General features: G+C 32.0%; 2 protein-coding genes across 2 annotated transcripts; one reads left to right on the forward strand and one right to left on the reverse strand.

Annotated features, from left to right (window-relative positions):
- Window positions 1–3,490: 3,490 nt before the first annotated feature.
- Window positions 3,491–6,300, reverse strand: LOC132551447 (protein O-mannose kinase-like; the record flags this gene model as incomplete). The annotated part of the gene is made up of 2 exons (XM_060215586.1): window positions 3,491–4,529; window positions 6,016–6,300. Coding segments are annotated over 2 exons (1,026 nt in total), but the record flags the coding sequence as incomplete, so codon positions are not given.
- A 1,263-nt stretch (window positions 6,301–7,563) lies between these two features.
- On the forward strand, window positions 7,564–17,907 carry LOC132551456 (protease-associated domain-containing protein 1-like). The gene is made up of 5 exons (XM_060215595.1): window positions 7,564–7,641; window positions 8,524–8,666; window positions 9,332–9,441; window positions 10,598–10,765; window positions 11,792–17,907. Exons 1-5 carry the CDS (start codon window positions 7,566–7,568, stop codon window positions 11,910–11,912), a joined length of 618 nt encoding a protein of 205 aa, XP_060071578.1. The 5' UTR covers window positions 7,564–7,565; the 3' UTR covers window positions 11,913–17,907.
- Window positions 17,908–18,778: the final 871 nt, after the last annotated feature.

Raw genomic sequence — 18,778 nt, forward strand, 5'->3', positions numbered from 1 at the left:
GTACCAAACATTATGTCCTTATATTAAGAAAACATATGAATAGTTGATATACCTGTATTAAAAGACTTTTCATTCAATATTTAGACACTTTAAAATGAATTAAGATAGTGAATTTGTTGTTAATTAATATACATTTCTTCATTTTTACAAAGACTAATAAGACGGATTTAAGTGAAAACAATGAATTCTTAAAATTTTTGTATAAAAGATATTTCACCCCTGATTGTAGCAATTTTTAAAAAGATCTGACATGCACATAAAATATCTAAGTATCGAGAAAAGTGGGCATTTAAAACTCAATCCATATCTTGATGAAGACACGACACATATTTCTTTGTAAACATGTAGCTTTGGTATTAAATACTCTTATGACAGCAGGAAAGCAGCTAAATAAAAAAGAAAGAAAATGCAGGATATACAACAAATATCAGTATGTTTAATAGAAACTCTGATGTGGTTATGATTTTATAACATGTTGATGATAATGATTGAATGATTAACTTAACATTATATTTAGTTTCATAGGTGTTGGAGATGGAACAGACAATTTTGTGAGAATACATATGTATTTCAATTTTCTCAAATCATTTTAAACATGTAAAATCATTTTATGACAGAAAAGTGGATTTTAAGAGTTCAGATGTTTAAAGCAAAGCACTTTGATGTTAATTTCCTTTTTTTCTTGTTTTTTAAATGCTACAGCATAGACAAATCATTTTTCAATTTCATTACGTATATATAAATATACATATATATATATATATATATATATATATAGTGTGTATATTGTACAAAATATTATACTGTTAATGTTACAATAAACTCCATACACTACATGTTTCACACATTGGAGTTAAACTCTGTTGTTCATCATATCAATATCATCACGATTGTTTTTTGTTTAGAGTATAAATATTGAGATTTTTTTGTGCTTTCTTGTGTTAATTACTCAAGCTTTGTGTTCTGTGCAGAAGCAAGCATAGGTAAATGTTTTAGAGCTAGAAACATTTAATGAGAAGAACAGTTCATTTCAAATCCAGATTCAAGAAATGTTGTTTTATCAAACTATATTTAGATAGAACCATCTTGTAGCTAAGGATCCAAGATTTTTGAACAAATGAACCTGTCTCCTGGACATTTTAAGTATTAACTCCCAATTCAAAGTCTAGATTAGGGCAAAATATTGAACATTAAACAAATGTAACCATTAGCCCACATCTGGGAATTTACTTCTGAAAGCTGAGCATATTTGTATAAAAATTTTCAGATTGACATCTCAGAATCATTCTCAAGTACAAATATTTCATTTTGGTGTTGCTTACCGGTACATATTATTTCAGTTTTTACTTAATAAAATTTCAAAAGATTTACCTTCAAGGGAGATAATTTGGTATATATCCAATAGATTGAACTGTGTGTAAATAATTTCCTACTTCTGTAAATGCTCATGATGTCTAAAGAAGTATTTTTTTTTACAGTATTGTAATCTGCATGGTTGAAATTAACAAATTAGATAGGAAAGGGGAGATAACCAAATGTAAACGCATGCTCAGTCCTTTAATCAACTAAGTGCTGTATCAACTTCTTTTCTATGTGGTAACATTTCTGACATCAGTCTGAAATATTGACTTGCACAATCGTTACAGGTATTTGGAATTAAAATCTTTTATTAATGTCTTTTGTTGCAATTACAACTTCAAAATTAAATCCATTTCAGTACTTGACCTGAATTGAAAGGCGTAAATCAGTCAGTATTAACCATTAAACTAAAATGATTGACAAACCTTTATCCATAAATTCAGAAAATTTAAGTGAAAAACATCTTTTGTTTTAAAGCTTACTGATTACCTAAAGACTTCCTGTTTAGATGTTAAATCACAAATTTCAATTCAGCGATTGGTCATTACTAATCTTTTGTACAGAATATTGTTATATTTAGAACAAAGATATTGATTATAACTGAAATGATGCATTATTTCTCCTGATTGTATAAATCAGTACTAATAGGTTATAAGTTTATTGAGCAGGGATTTGAATTGGGCAGTCCACTTCTGTATGAATGAAAGTGCTATGAGTTGGCGCACCTATTTGCTTGGGAGCTTTTTCTTGTTAAGTTTGATAGTTATAATTATATTACATATGTTTGTTTTATGTTTGTACACTCTGTTGTACATTCACCTATTATCAGCTTGTATATGCTTGTTTTGTTTAAATGTGTGTTTATATGTTTGTTTGTAGATCTTAATTTCTGTGACTCCACTTTGCACAAAGAGAACACATCAGGGTAGCAAGTGATTGCATAATTCCATTATTCAACACTTAAGTTAATTCTAACTATAAAATAAATGTTGATTTCATTCAAAGTGATAAGTTCAAACCTAGTTCACGCTGTATATTGTCATCCTTTCCACAACATTTTGTATATTCTATATGATCTCATGTCTAATGTCCACGTATTAATTTTTCGATAATGCAAAATAGAAAACATTCATCTACAAATTCAGAATTTTAAGATAAACAGTTTCATTTATTTTTCATTTAATAAGTAAGAGTTAATATTTCCATTTTATCTTCATAATTCATACCTATATTTATCCCCCGACACAAAGTTTTAACAAAGGGCAATAATTCTGTAATCAATGGTTAAAGCACTACTGTGTACATCTTCTGAATATGATCAATGTATACACCCAAGTTTCAGTATCCTAGTTTAAATGAAAGCAAAGTTATGCTGCAGACAAAACATTTTGACAAATGAAACTAATTCTGAAACTATAAAAGGTTGCAGGCCTGAATTTGGTACAATGCTCTTGTCTTAGTATGACCAATGTATACACATAGTTTCACTATCCAAGTTTTAATGTTAGCAAAGTTATGCTCTGGACACAAAAAAATTAACAAAGGACAATAACTCTGTATTTAAGGGAGCACTTGGCCCTAACATTGATACACTGTTCATTGGTTTGTATGCTCCAGACATGGACAAGACAAATCAAGAAGTATGTGTCTTCTGCAGTATATGGAATGTATAAGGCGAAATTGACAGGTGTAGGTCTCATGTTTGTATGTGTGTGTATGTTTTGTTAAAAGGACAGATTTGTACATTTAGTGTGTTGGTTGTGTTTCTGTTTACTGTGTACACTGCCCTTTGTTACTGTAACACAACACATTGGCAGCTTTGTACAATTTAGAATCTCAATAAAAAAACAAATCTGCAATTTATTTATGCTTTGTTTTTGTTTACCCAATTAAATAAACGGTGTCAATTTAGGAATATTTTCCCAACATATATACATCTAGTCGAAAGCCATTATCAACAAATTCAAGGAACTGTTGAAAACATTTCAACTTATCCGAATTTCAACTCAAAGTGACCCAATAAGGTTGACAAAATCAGTTTCCTGACATTGATAACAGTTGAACAAAGTACAGGTTACGATATCATGCAAATGGTGTTATTTGAAATGGCAGTCCATAAACAAAAAAGTCATTTCTACTTTCTCCTTTTATTGTTTATCCATCAAAACTACAAAGCAATAAACTGTAGTGTAAACTGACTTTCATCTTTTGTCTATAACCTTGATTGACCATTGGGACTTACAATATTCTTGAATGTCTTTTGAATTTTATCTCTCAAAAGAAGTTCAGAGATTGGTTTACAGTACAGTATAGTCCTAATGATCAGGTTAAAATTACAGAGAGCAAAAACTGTGAAATGGTGTAGAGATTAGAAATTTCACAAAAGAACAACTGATGAAAAAAATGGTCAAATTGGAGCAAAGTGAAAGTCAATCATTTGATTTACTGATGCTATTCCACACATGTTCATAGTCCTGTAAAATATCTGCTGCTGTTGGTCTGTGTGATGCCTGCTCTTCTTTACAAGCAGAATGGATTCTGAACAAATCCATTTTGACTTTCAGAGCATCACTATTTCCATCAATGAAATTATTACAGACATCAGGAATTTTCCATATATCTGATTTCTCATCATAGTGTGGCATAGCTTCATCTTTGAACTCAGTATCAAAAGGCCATAATTGTTCTGGTGCAACAAATTCTCCCCCAAGTTGACGATGACCACATTTGATGAGTTCACCTGCAGAATGATTGACCTTAGCTATGGAATCTACATCATTGAGTACCAGTGTTAAATTGTCTGTGATAAGAAACTGCTTCAAGGTTTTGTCAAGATCATTTGAATCACACATGACAAAGGTTCCAAGTCTGTGTGTGTGTAGAAAATTTAGAATCTGGACGTAATTCACACACAGACTAAATCTTCTTGCCATAGTATTCTGGAATACAGAGGGGTGGTCACGGAGAATATTTTCCAGCTGGTCAGCGGAACCAAATTTGTAATATTCTGTAAAATATGTGTCATTGCAAAACCCTACAAACTGCACGACCTCAAGATGACCTTGAAGTTGTTTCAGCATTTCCAGTCCATACCTGTAGTCTTCTAGATACAAATCTGTGATTGGTTCATTCATCGCTATCATATGACCGTTCCATGTTGCTAATGAAACCTGTTATTGAAGGGAAATGATACAGCATATGTAAACAGACTAACGATTTGTCAATTTCAACAACTCCATGTGCAATTCTGATTTCAATATTACACAAATTATGATATAAAGATGGTAAACAAGATTTGTCCATGAAATCAGGTTCCAACAAAAATGCACAATGAAAACCATAAATATCCTTTTACAGTATACAATGGTTCTACATGCTTGGAACAACTAGTGCTCATTAATGTATAGTTTCAAAGCAGATTGTTTTTCTTAAACATCTAACATTTCCCTGACATTAACAATACAGTAAATCAAATTTCCTTCTTTCCATTCGTCATTTTCAGGAGCAATCTTTTATCAAAGTGATTGTCAGTATATTGACTTATAACTACATTGATGCTTAAGATAATGATTTTTTCCAGTTATCTTAGAAGACTTAGAATCCAAAGATCTTTTTGAAATATCACGGAAGTAAGAAGGAAAGCAAATCAAAATCTGATATGCTGTTCACAAGGAATCAATGTCCCATAATACATATACTCTCACAAATTTGGGAAAAATTTAATCATTCAAACAGAAGAAAGATTTTAAAGAATTCAGGTACTCCTACAGAAGAGTTTCAAGATTTTAAAGAATTCTATTTCCCTTATTAGACCCCTCCCCTACTGCCCCAGCAGGCTGAGACCCGGCATTTATACAAAATTGATTTCCCAATTATGTTTGAAATCTAATTTGGTCAAAATTTAATCATTGCTACAGGAGGAGTAGGATTTTAAAGAATTTGCTTTATTTACCCTATTGGGAACTGCCTCTCCTGGCTCAGGAAGGGGGTTGACACTCACAATTTATATAAGATATTGATTCCACTTCACCTATGGAAGCTTCAGACCAAATTTGGACAAAATCCAAGCATTTCTACAAGAGGAGTAGGATTTTACTTAAGAACTTGAAATAAACTTTCTTCCATTTCTCTTATTGAGTCCTGCCCCTCACCCCAGGGTGCCAAAACCAGCTGTTTATACAAAAATGATTCCTCTTCACCCATGGATACTTCAGACAAACTTGAGCAATACCAAATCAATCTTACTGGAGGAGTATGTAGGATTCAAAAAAAAAAAAAAAAAAAAAGAACTTGCAAAATTTCCCCTTTTGCACCCTGTCCCTCAGGACCTTAGGGACTGAAACACTGTATATACAATACTTGGTCTTCTTCCCTCAAGGATGCTTCTGGCAAAATTTGGTCAAAATCTGGTGTGCTCATTCATGACTAGTACCAATTTGTAGAAAAAGTTAATGGACGCCAGATGAGGGATGCTGCGGTATGGCATTAGTTCACTGGTTCATCAGACCAGGTGAGCTAAAAATACTTACACTCAACTTTAACATAATTGACATCTGACTTAGAGCACCATACTTCACAGAAGCGAAAGTATCCCAATGAGCAATAACAGAGTATTTAGAGATATTAGTGATGGTCTGGAGGCATTAATTTACATACCTGTTTCACTGCTCCAGCTCCAATAGTCTTGACCTTTATAATGTCATCCTTGAGGTCCTGACATGTAAGCCAGGGATAACATTGTTCATGCATTGTTGACAAATGGAAGTATCCACCAGGACAGATCAGGCGGCACACTTTTCCAGGCCCCTTTTCTCCGTAGACATTGCAGAAAATTTGACCTTTGCCTTCTACTCTCCAGATTAAGGGCCAACAGATTCTTGTAAGCCATGCTATGATAGAAGGAAGGATCACATACTCAAGTATCTTCAACCACATTCCATTTCAACAGTTTTATGAGTTATAAGAACCTGTTGTAAAAAAGAAAACATGATTGTAACATAAAATACCAATGAAGTTATCCAAAGGTAAATATCACAGGCAAACTTCCAAAATTGTATGTAAAAAAAATTGAAATAGTTAGTTAAACACAAGACATGTGTTGTACAATATCCTTCCAATATGCTTATATTAATTCAGTTAGAATAGTTATCAAGTTCCTTTAACTGAAATAGGTGCAGTTTTGACATTAAAACAATAATTGATATAAATGATGTATGGTCTGTCTAAAATACAAATTGTACTTACTAATAAACACGATTAATCATAACACAAAGATCTTAAAAAGTTCTTTAATACTGAAACTTAGAATCACATTAGAGTATGTTCATTCATGCATAAGGAATTCAGGCAGAATACAAAATAAAAAAAAAAAATCAAGTGACAAGTCACTGACAACATCAGTAAATATAATTGTGCTGGACTTAGCATAGGATATATGAATATATCATATTGAAAAAAATTAAATGTGTTCCTGTGTAATGTTTTTCGTGTGTCATAATGTAATAATTGAGACATCAAATTTAACCCTGAAATGGGCATTAGGTCAAATAGTCAACCTCAAAATTTGTCTTGTTAAATTTACTTTTCATAATTTCTAAATGTTTCTGCTAAAAAAACAATGAGATATTAAGTTGTCATTGGTATATGTACAAAATGACACTATATGAACTGAAAAGCAGATCGGGGTAAGCTGAAAATACCACAAGTAAAAGTGCAGTGTTTTAGTATTACTGAGGTAACTGTACGTCACTAGACATTAAATATGCATACTACACTGTTTTAAATCCATTGGAAGTGATTTTTGCCATCTGCATGTTTTTGTACTTTTAATGCTGCAACCAGAGACATATGATATATACGTCTCTGCTGTAACCAACTCTTCTTACGTATATTTCTGTTACCATATGCATGTTAAGCTGACAATGCATCACTTATATAGCTTAATCATATTTTAAACGAACAGAAAGACCCACATGCACAGTAGTTCTAGATCTAACTATCAAGAAAACGCCCGCTCTTTTCTACAGTAGTCAATAACCTTCTCGTTAAAATGAAGTTCCAAACTTCACGTTGTGCTTTATGTACGATTTGCTATAACATATCTGCATGGGTCCTATTGATTTGCCACGATGCAATCACCAAAGAAAATTCCGGAAAGCATGAGAAGATAACTCTTTTTACCTTTCCGGTTGACATCACCAACTGTGATGCATCCCACGATGTTTTGTAAAGAAAAAGTATATCATCTACTCACATTTCTGGGTGCCTTTTTTCATTTGACAGGTAGGTATCTAGCTGATCTATGTAAACAACGGAAGTTTGAATAACGGAAAATGAAAGTAGATTTAATTTCATCTTTAGGACAAGGTTGACAGCTGATCATGGTATGACTGACGAACAAAAATTGCAAGTATCCTTGGTGTATTAGTTTTAGATCCATAATCGTAGCAATGCTTCGTCGATGAGTTGCTACCAAACAAATACAAAATGTATTGAATTGCGTTTATACTGTGGAATTTATTCAATAAAATACAGACGTACAACCCACATGTTAATTCAAAATCAGCGGGCTCTCATCAAAAGTGATCATTTTTAAATCATCATTTTTCAACATGAGATCATCAGATGTTTGACATGTTGAAATGTGTATTATGAAAAGATACTCTAATTTATCAATGGAACGAATATATATACTCAAAATATTTCATGATGAATAGAATGAATCACAGTTGTTGATTCTTTCGGGAAGCGTCAAATATTAAGAATAACCAAAATCACACAGGTTTTAGATCACACACATAAATATATAAAGGTCACGATCAAAAGTTCACATAAAACAAATCAACAGAAACACAACACCAAAATATATAACAGCCTGGAACCAATGTCGAGATGATACTTGCAAAAGTAAGTTTACCAGTTTAATAACCAACTGGTAAAATCATGTTAATTTACAGTATGCTGATCTCCGTCAGATCAGGATATAACCTTCTGCAGTCAATTTATCATCAACTATTTCAGTACCTTGAAAATTTACATCCATGGGGAAAAATAATTTCAACCAAAACCATTAAAGCACTTTGTCAATTGTGGCCTGTTCAATGTATAATCGTTGGATGGTTTCAGATTTGAGTTGAATGCAGTAACATATATTTCTGTTGATAGTTGCAGATGAGCAGATACGAATAGCAACAACCTCTGATACCAACCTTATTTTTGGAAATTCACTTTTTATGGAGGTTTTAGAACCGGAGGACATCAGATTTTTATTTAAAATAAGACCTGCCAAAAATTTTGGAAGAGTTTTTGTAAGTATAAAGTTTAAGTTAATATTTATTTTTTATTACCTTCAAAATCATATTAGATGAAAATAAAGATGCATATTTTAGACAAATCCAATTAACCTGTATTTTCACTAACATTATGTGGCATGTAGTAGACTTGCTCATTTGCAATGTTATACTATGCCCAACAATTAAGGTACATGTATTTCATTACAGAAAGAAATCAGAGTTCCTATATGCTCAGGCAAAAGTTGTGTCTTATTATAATTATGAATCAACTCATTCCATTAAGTGAATAGTACTGTAGCTGAGGTCAGTATTTATTTGAATGTCTCACTAGAATTTGAACCTAGGACCTCTGGTTTACTAGTCTGGTACTCAATCAATCCAGCAAAGCCGAAGTTCTATTTAACTGGATTGGTTGAGCATCAGACTAGTAAGTGAGAGGTCCTAAGTTCAAATCCTAGCAGAGGCAATAAATAATGACTTCTGTAACAGGACCATTATAGCTACAAAACAACCAAGATATGATGTGAACAAAGGGAATGTTAAAACTGATTGCTAATGATATGCAATTGGTTGTCAACTTCTAAACACATATTATTAATTATTATTATTATTACTTTATTGAATGACATAAATGAGATATGATCTATTTTCATATTTCTGTCATATTTTTTTTTTTACAGGACAGAAAATACACAAGGATGCCATTGATATTAGGAAGTCCTTACAACGGGTGTAGCCAGTTAGATAATTATGAGATTGTGAAAGATAGGATTGTGATGCTTAAGAGAGGGTAGGCTTGTTTTTACCATTTTGTTCATTTGAAGTTTAGTCTGGCAAATTACTGTGTCACATTGTACTTATGTCCTCTTGTCATGGTATATTACACTGACATCTTGATCATTCTTGTGAGGCAAATAACACAAAAAACCCACAGGTATGTCTCCTCCTTGCAACAAAAACACTAACACCTTTTAGTTATGTCCCCTACTTGTGATAAATGAGATTTATGTCAGTTATGTCAGCATAGTACAACCAATAAGACTGAAACACCAGTAATATATCTCCTTATTGTGGCTATGAGTCTAACAACCCACAGTTATGTCCCCTTAGTAGGACTAATAAGACTGACACCCCAATGTTTTATCTCCTTATTATGGCTATGAGACTAACACCCAACAGTTATGTCCCTTTAGTGTGACTGATACCCTACAGTTTTGTCCTCTTAGCACGTCCATTAAGACTGAAATGATAAGTCTCCTTACTGTGGCTATGAGTCTAACAACCCACAGTTATGTCCCCTTAGTAAGTCTAATAAGACTGACAACCCAATGTTATATCTCCTTATTATGGCTATGAGACTAACACCCCACAGTTATATCTCTTTAGTGTGACCATTGAGACTAACACCCACAGTTATTTCCCCTTAGTGACCAATGAAACTGACACTGTAACATTAATAGCAGCTCATTTTGACCATTGAGATGAATAACCCACATTTACCCAGATATGTACCATTAGTGAGAAAATGAAAATGTCCCCTTAAAATTTTATATTGAGACAATTATCACACAGTTATGCCCCCTTAATGTTACTAATGAGATTAATGTTCCTAGTTATTTTCCCTTGGTGTTACTAATGAAACTGACACCTCACAGAATGATTTGAAAAAATTAAGTTATGTCCATTAAAGTATATTTACACTTACACCTCACAATTTTGGTTATAATCAGAAGACAGAGCTACATCCCATCATTATCTACTTCTAAAGTGATGTACAGGACGTAATGTTCATTTAAAGACAATAAAAAATGATGACAGATATGATGTAATATATTTATACACATATATTTACAAACTTGTTTTTCTTCTCTCAGTTATCCCTCTTGAAACTATGGGGCTATTGTTGTTATATTAGAGTAACATATTTTGTTGATTTGTTGTTGCAGGGAATGTTCATTTGTCACCAAAACTTTTCATGCCCAAAATGCTGGAGCTGTGGCAACTATTATAACAGACAATGATAAAGATAATGATGACAGTACAGTAGATATGATAAAAGATGACACTGACAGGGAGGTGGATATACCGGCATTATTCCTGCTGGGTAAAGATGGGTAAGATTTCATCCGCCTAAAGAATATTTGAATGTTGTAAGACAATTCAATGCATAATATGTCAATGGGAAAGACACTTAATTCAGGTACACTTAATGGCATAGGACGGGCCTCTTGCATGTTGTTCACTGAGGTAATCACCAGCTGTAAAAAGGAGTCTCTGCCTCTAAATGACCCTAGCTGTAGATGGTGAAAAACTCAACAAACAAACAAATAAATATTAGTAAATTTTTTTGAAATTATAGCACATTGACTTGAACACTTTTTTATGGGTATTGTTTTTTTCACCTTCATTACCTTGAAATACATTACATAGGTTAGATATTGCCATGTGATAAGAATGTGTTTCTTTAAACATGGTCAGCTGGAGGTCAAAGATCAGTGTTAATGAACCTCCATAGGAAAATGGTGTTTGTAAAATTGACTTCTGAGAAATACTGAATAATAGTAAGAAAATGTAATACAGTTTTTAATACCTGAGGTAAAAATTTTGATTTGACATCAAAAGAAGAGTTTCAAGTACTTCTTTTTCAGTAAGAGACTTGTTAAATCACCACTCTTTTGTGAGCAGAAAATGATCCCAATGATTTTGTGCTCATCTTGACACCTCCATGAACACATTTGATATGATGTTTTGCTGTTTTGAAATAGTGATTTTGCTGCAGAAATTATTTAAGAACTGTATTGAGCATGTAATAAGCTTCAGGCCGAATGGCTATCACATTATCTCTGCCTCAAGTGTGCTTACTATTGGACAATGGAATATTGGTGTATAATTTTTATTTATTTCAATGCTTGTGCTAGGATTCGGTCCTGGGATCCCTGCCTTCCTAGTCTCAAGCTCGACTGATTGAGCTAAAGAGAAGTTCACCCTAGCCGAGCAGTATATTGTGGCTAGTAATTTACCAGGGTTACATATTTTACTAAATATCAGTATGTAGATGGGCTTATTACTTTCAAATAATTTGTTGTTATGTTAGCACGTGTATGTTGAATGACATTCATTGAATTTTGTTTTGGATACAGATACATGATACAACGGTCTATAGAGAGATACGGTCTGTTGGGAGCCATCATCAATATCCCTGTCAACTTAACCGGAGTGCCAATCAATACTGTCAACAAACCACCTTGGACATTATGGTGATGCTGCTGTTTATATTATATTGGTTATATGAGATACAGAGTTGCAATACAAAACAGACTGAAGAAGTTAACTTGTTATTTGATAGGGTAGGTCAAACAAGTAGATCACTGAAGTTTGATTTATGTACTAAGGGAGATAACCGTAACTTTTCATACCATGAAAGATTTACTTCATTGTGTGAAAAGAAAACATATTTTCTGTGCAAATTATATGAATCCCTAATTTTTGTAAACAATGTAAATGAAGTAGTTGTTTATCAGAAGCTTGTTGTCATGACATCATTTGTAAAAAATTAATATGGTTAGTTTTGTTTATTGTTAAAAAGATGCAAAAACAACATGAACACATTGCCTTTCTGTTGACAGTGGCATCTATGTGACAGATGTGTTGGCACAGTCACCTAAAAAGTATAAGTACCATATCAACCAAATTCAGTATAAAGTTACATGTAGATTATAGGTTGTACAACTTGAATTAGGACAAAATCATAGACTTTATTACTTTGGTTTATTTTTAGGTATGAATACAAACAAATTTGGGTAGATTTTGGAATTGGCAATTACACTGTAATACTTTTCTTATTTATATATCAATTTATATACAGCTTCAATTTACAGTGTTGTGTAACATGAGAAACTCCGACTCATTCAATCAACATATTTTTTCTGAAATGTTCTTTCACACAAAAAAGTAACTTATGTTATAGAATATTTTTTTCAATAAAAGTGCACGCTTTGATAACATTTGTGTTATAGTTGACAGGCTTAACTCCTTTTCTTCTGAAATAAATATGGTATAATTACCTCATGTATCAACTTCAATCGTTTTTATAGAATGAAGACAAGATTTCAAAAGTGTCAACCTAGAGGGAATAACCTTTGGATACATATTTAAATTTAAATGGCATCCTTTTTTTCGAATTTATTTCGTTAAGTAGGCTATATTGCTCCCAGCATCTGCAATATATTTCTTATCCTGTGATCAATATATGACATGAGTCTGCTTATACAAAAGGAGATCATTTTCTGATTATAATTCATCATTACATCAGTGTATATACATAATATATATAATTTTAGTTTTACCTAATTGAAATTATTTTAGCTAATTACCTAATACAGTTTTCTGTCTTTTGGGATTGGTTATGTAAATACTGTTTTTATGGATCACTGCATTAAATGCACCTTATAAGAAATGGATGTTAGTTTATATTTTTTTTGTGAGTTGAAGGTTGATGTCTGAATCAGTTTGCTGTCAATGCAACATGCTCTTAGTGTTACTATCACATGTTGATAATTACCATCAGATTACCATGGAAACAGCCTTAATTTGACCGCCTTACACGGTTTCCTGGTTAAATAGTACAGCAAACTGTTGTTGAAGTTTTGTGAAATGAGTGGTATTTTATGTTTTACCAGAGTTAGCTCCTCTTCCACTAGTACATGTAATTGTAATGATATATATGTGTTGAAAATAGTTTGTAATTTTAAAACTTTATGATATTTGTCACACATTTATGTAAATTGATATGATTGAAAGATTATATTTTGGACTTTTGATCAAAGTTTCAGGGATTACATTAGGTATTGTAAAGTTAGTTTGTCTGACTCTGATCGTCAGTGTCTTGAAAATCAATCTACAGCTAAAATGTATAGACAATCTGTTCCTTATTTTCATAACCAAGTTTAGAAACAACAAATAGATGTCTTTGTTTTGATGGTGAAAGTTTGCTGTGTTATGGTCAATGTTATGAATACAGTTCTGCATAAGGAATCTTTGTTTTAATAGATTAATTTAGGTAATTTCTTGTGCATAGTAAGAATAATAATGAAAATGTTGATGTTAGGACTCTGTGTAGGATTTTTTGTTACATGTACATTAAATATTATACATTTGTTGTCTGGGTTTGAGGTGTTACATGTGTTATGTTAACTGAAAATCCAGTCTGCAAATGTTTTGTTAAACCTTCTACCGTTTATATCTAAGAAAACAGTTCTGTCCATGCTTAATGGCGGCATTTGTCATGTAACAGCCAGGAAGTACTCAACAGTGATGAGCTGTGACGTAAGCAGTCAACATCGAGATGTTGATCGGTAACCATTGTTCTGGGGCAAACATTTAGAATTTCAGACTAAATTCACTATAGAAAAGTATAGAGAATGCATAGTAAAGGTTTAACAAACTCCTCTTTGATATAATTATTATTTATTGATTTTAGCAGTTAATGCTGTGGTAACATTTGCGAGGCCATGTTGGAGAGTTTCCCTGCATTGTTAAGTAAATGAAGACTGATGTTGAATGTAATAAGAGCATTAGTTTGTGTTGCGATTCATTCATGACTGGTGATTAGTTTTCATGTTTATGTAAATCTTCTGACTTTTTTTTAATTACACAAGGAGCAGTATGGAAGATATTGTTTATTAAACACGATTATTTATAGTTATTCATTGAATATATTTCATGTTCTTAATAACAGAAAATCTTGACAAAAAAATGTGTTGCATTATCTGATTAAGCCTGGATATATTTTTCATTCTTTGTCATGGTTTACTCTTATTGGTGTTTGGAAGATTTGATATCCAGGGTGATGGGTATGATGTCATCAAAAATGTGAAAACTCAAAAGTGAAATCCTTATGTGTTGTATCAATACTTATTCTGTAAATGAAGAGACTGTTGGATAATTACGTTGATATATATATATGCTTCCAACATTCTGTTTTTGTGATTTGCGTGATATCAAGGTGAAAGTTACTTGACAAAATGTGTTCCTATAGAGTGGTCCATAGATAATTTAAATTCAACCTTTCCCTGCTAACATTGACCCACATTATGTGTTTTTAGGACTGCCAAATATCAGTAGTCATACAGAGTTATGCCCCTTTATAAACAGCAATAGACATAGATGTATTATTAGTTATATCAATACAAATGTCTAATTTGCTCCCTAAAAGCATTTCTAGATCCAGAATTGAAATTTATGGACTGGTGAGTATAAATAGCATTGTAGAAATCTTTTTCCCAGTATTTTGTCCAGACTTTGAGTTTTACCAGACAATCACTGTCTGGATTATCACAGGTCCACTGTATAAATACACAGCCTTCTGTTGTAAGGCCTGTATCAGTCATTGTGTTCTGCCCTTACATTTTCAACATATGTACTATACAGGTAACAGGAGTATATGCAAACTATGTTAAGATGCAAATTTTACATAAGATATTTTTACATGCATACATATTAAAGAATTGTATAGAATAGAATAAAGATACATTGTCACAGTGTAGCTGTAGTAATGATAGATATTGATATAAACATTGGTTGTAGTAATTTAAATTTTACTCTTTATTACAATAACATGTTCCCTCTGGCATTATTGTCTTTGAAGTAATTACACAAGTCATTACTACACTCTGATAAAGTCCAACCTGGTTATCTCGAACTTGTATAAATCAAAGACCCTGTTTAAATGAAAGCATTCTGTTCATCCCTGCGAAACTTTAAACAAAATATTGGAACTCACCTACATCAAATACTTGGATATCTTGAAGTTTTCCCATGGTCCAGTCAGGTTCGAGATAACAAGGTTTGACTGTATCATCACACTAATATTATTAGAGTGTGGGTTTGGCTAATGTAAATGCTGTATTACATGCACTTGTTTTGTTTTAGAATATTTTGTTGTGACGAAGGGACTGGGCACAAGTTTTTAAACTTTTTTGAAGCCCTTGTCCATGCAATTGTCTGGTTACGTAGTCCACAACGAGGTATAGTTTAACATGCACAAACACTTTTCTTACAGGTATTTATACAAATTTAAGGTTCGGGATATGTTGTGATTTTGGACGAATACATTCAGGTGTTCTCTGTATGCTTCCATGGTTTTAAGGAAAGTTGAAAAGTGCCTAATATATCACTCCTAGACATTTATTTATAGAGACAATATTTATGTATATATTTGATTTTTTAGTTTAGGGTTGCCTGAAGCTAAACTACAAAGTAAACTTTATTTAAAAATCAGGTGTCCTTCACTAGTAGCTCCATAGCCTGGGATCAATTTGTTACTGCCAACACAACACAACTGTATGGTTAACACTGCCACAGTTTGATAACTTAGACAACTTTGCCAATTTAAATCTATAAGGTTTTTTTTAACCTGTCAGCTTACACTATTAAGTAGTATTTTAATTTTTGTCAGTAGAAATCTTTTCTTTGGTAACCACAAAACTTGCTTTCAGCTATATTGGTACATGCTGTTCATTGTTAACAACACTGTAAAGCATGTTTAGTTGTGATTTATTGCTCAAAAAGGAAATCCATTTGAATATCCCTTGTATTCTTTTGTTTATTGAGATGATCAGGGAATTGTGATATAAGCATTATATATATAGTTTTGTACCAGTTTTGTGAAAAGAAAAAATTATTTGTAACCAATAAAGGTTATGATATTGTGCTAACAGTTAAAATCAAGGCTAGATATACATGATATTTGTGTTCTAATTATAATTACACTTAAACTTCCTCGATAATTTTTACATATCTTATCCAGTGCTAGTGTAATTACAACCGTTGTACATAATTTTTATTTTGACCACATGTATAATAACACCTAGTGGAGGTTTGATTGGTTGAAAGTTTGGTTATTTTAATTGTAATATCATAATTAACTTCACGACAACAAATTTATAATGATATCATAAAAAATAAATAGCAGTGATATTGCCTTTTTGGAATTTACATCTGCTAATAAATTACTGGTTTTATGAATAGTTGCAAAATTATCTATGTTCTGTGATAAACAGAATAAACAAAATCTTACATCTATTTTCATTTCATTTGAGTTTTATGAAATTTGTCACATTTGTTTTACCTGATAAAGTAGAAATTCCCTGATTTGCTTTAATTAATCTGATAAGAAATGTCAAGACAGGGTATATATTCTGGTCTTAGGACAGAGTTTGTTTTCTTGTCTTAAGACAGAGTCTAGATTCTTGTCTTCAGACAGTCTATATTCTTGCCTTCAGACAGAATTTAGATTATTGTCTTCAGACAGTGTCTATATTCTTGTCCTAAGACAGTGTCTATATTCTTGTCTAAAAAATCAATATTCTTATCTATCCCTTTTTTTTTTTTCGTTTGTGTGATTTTACCGTTAATGATGTTTTGCAGCATTTTTGAAAGTATTTAAAAAAGTGTTGCCATATTTTTTTTTCGACAGTTTTGACCTGATGTTAACAGGCCATATTTACCTTCCATAGGTATGCAGGACCAATGTCCTTGTGTATAACTGTAAACCAATATTTATTACACTTTTATATCCATCTAAATCTGTGGAGGCATTATAAAGTCATCTTGTGTATTTCCAGTATAAATATGCCGGTGAGGCTTGACAAAAATAGGGATAATTAAATTCATATTGTTGTCCAGTATCTCAGCTGATTATTACTGCTACCTAAATATTGTTAGACAAGGGGAAAGATCAAACAAAATTAAAACAACCTGGGGGTGGGGGTGGTTTCATTCACCTGTAAACTTAAAGAAGTTTGAAGTTTGTTTTGAACATTTATCCAGATCAAAATGGTTTAATATGGCAGTGAAAAAGATCAGGTTTAATTTGAAACAAAATGAAAAAATAAAATGAATTATATGATTGATGACTCAGAATGCTACAGCGGGAATATAAATTAATTTTCAAGATAAAAAATTGAAATTCCTGTAGATGTTAATTAGTGAGGCAATAAACATCATGTTTATTCTATTAGGTATTAAATTTAAACAATTTATTGATAAATTATTTTTGCTTAAATTTGCAAAAGATTGGTTAACAAGTAAATTGGATAATTTTTACAGAACTAATTGTGAATTATTGAAAGTGAAATATGTCACATTTTGACCGCAGTTGAGTGTTTTGTTAAAGCATGCTTGGGTTCATCCAGAAAGTTTGTTTCATTTGAAATTTGTTGTTGACACTATCTATGCACCAAGACTAAAAAGTCTAATCTTGTTAAAATAAAATTCATATAAAAAACTTTGTCTCTGTTTTAAATAGAGAATCTGAAAATGACAAATATATAGAATCGAAATCATGTGAGGCTTTTTGTGGAAAAATGAATTTGAACAAATATCTTAATTGATGTATTTTATTTATCAAATATAAACAATTAGCAAAGGTATATAAATGTGTTAAAATTCATGTTTCGCGGAGATGTAATAATGGTAAGGAACATATTTCAATTACATATTTCTACACCTTAAATTTATACATAGTATAGATAAATGGACAAGCGAAAACAATATCTTGTACACAATACCTTATTGTTGGGGATAATGTCGAACTCTAAATAACAATGACTAGATATTTGGTTACACTGTATGTTGAAACTAATCGAAATCCCCCTTAATGTCCCCATTATTTGTAATATTACACATGTACAGTAAACTCTCCTTATCTCGAAGTCGGCGGAACCTTGTGAAAACATTGAGTATCCGAGTACTCGTTTGAAGTTGGAATGGTTAGTGTGAAATTTGGTCGGAACGATGAAAAACGGAGCCTTCGAGTTATAAGAGTTCGAGATAACGAGGTTGGACTGTAGAAAGTGTAACACTTTTGTTTCACCCTGTCCGTTTACAAATTTCTGGATTGACTCCGCTTCAGGGCAATCTACATTCTGCGGAGTCAAATAGTAATTTAATTGTCAAAAGACAATCGATCAGAACTACTCGAATACATGTAGTTACCTACGGCATATTTTCATTAATATTACTGACACAGAATGCGGTACTACCTATAAACTCTCCTTCTGACCTTCAAACGACGACTAATTACGGAAACGAAACATGATTTGAGAAGGTAAATAAACACTATCTCT

The sequence above is a fragment of the Ylistrum balloti genome, unplaced genomic scaffold (assembly GCF_031769215.1).
Source record: "Ylistrum balloti isolate Yb309-2 unplaced genomic scaffold, AGI_CSIRO_Ybal_v1 Utg370198, whole genome shotgun sequence".
Classification (NCBI taxonomy): Eukaryota; Metazoa; Mollusca; class Bivalvia; order Pectinida; family Pectinidae; genus Ylistrum; species Ylistrum balloti.

Bases quoted from the DNA above. Each gene is read 5' to 3' on its own strand.
- LOC132551456 (XM_060215595.1), top strand. From the start codon at position 7,566: ATGCATCCCACGATGTTTTGTAAAGAAAAAGTATATCATCTACTCACA. The intron at 8,667-9,331 runs GTAAGTATAAAG...TTTTTTTTACAG, and splicing joins AAAATTTTGGAAGAGTTTTT to GACAGAAAATACACAAGGAT. The intron at 9,442-10,597 runs GTAGGCTTGTTT...TTGTTGTTGCAG, and splicing joins ATTGTGATGCTTAAGAGAGG to GGAATGTTCATTTGTCACCA.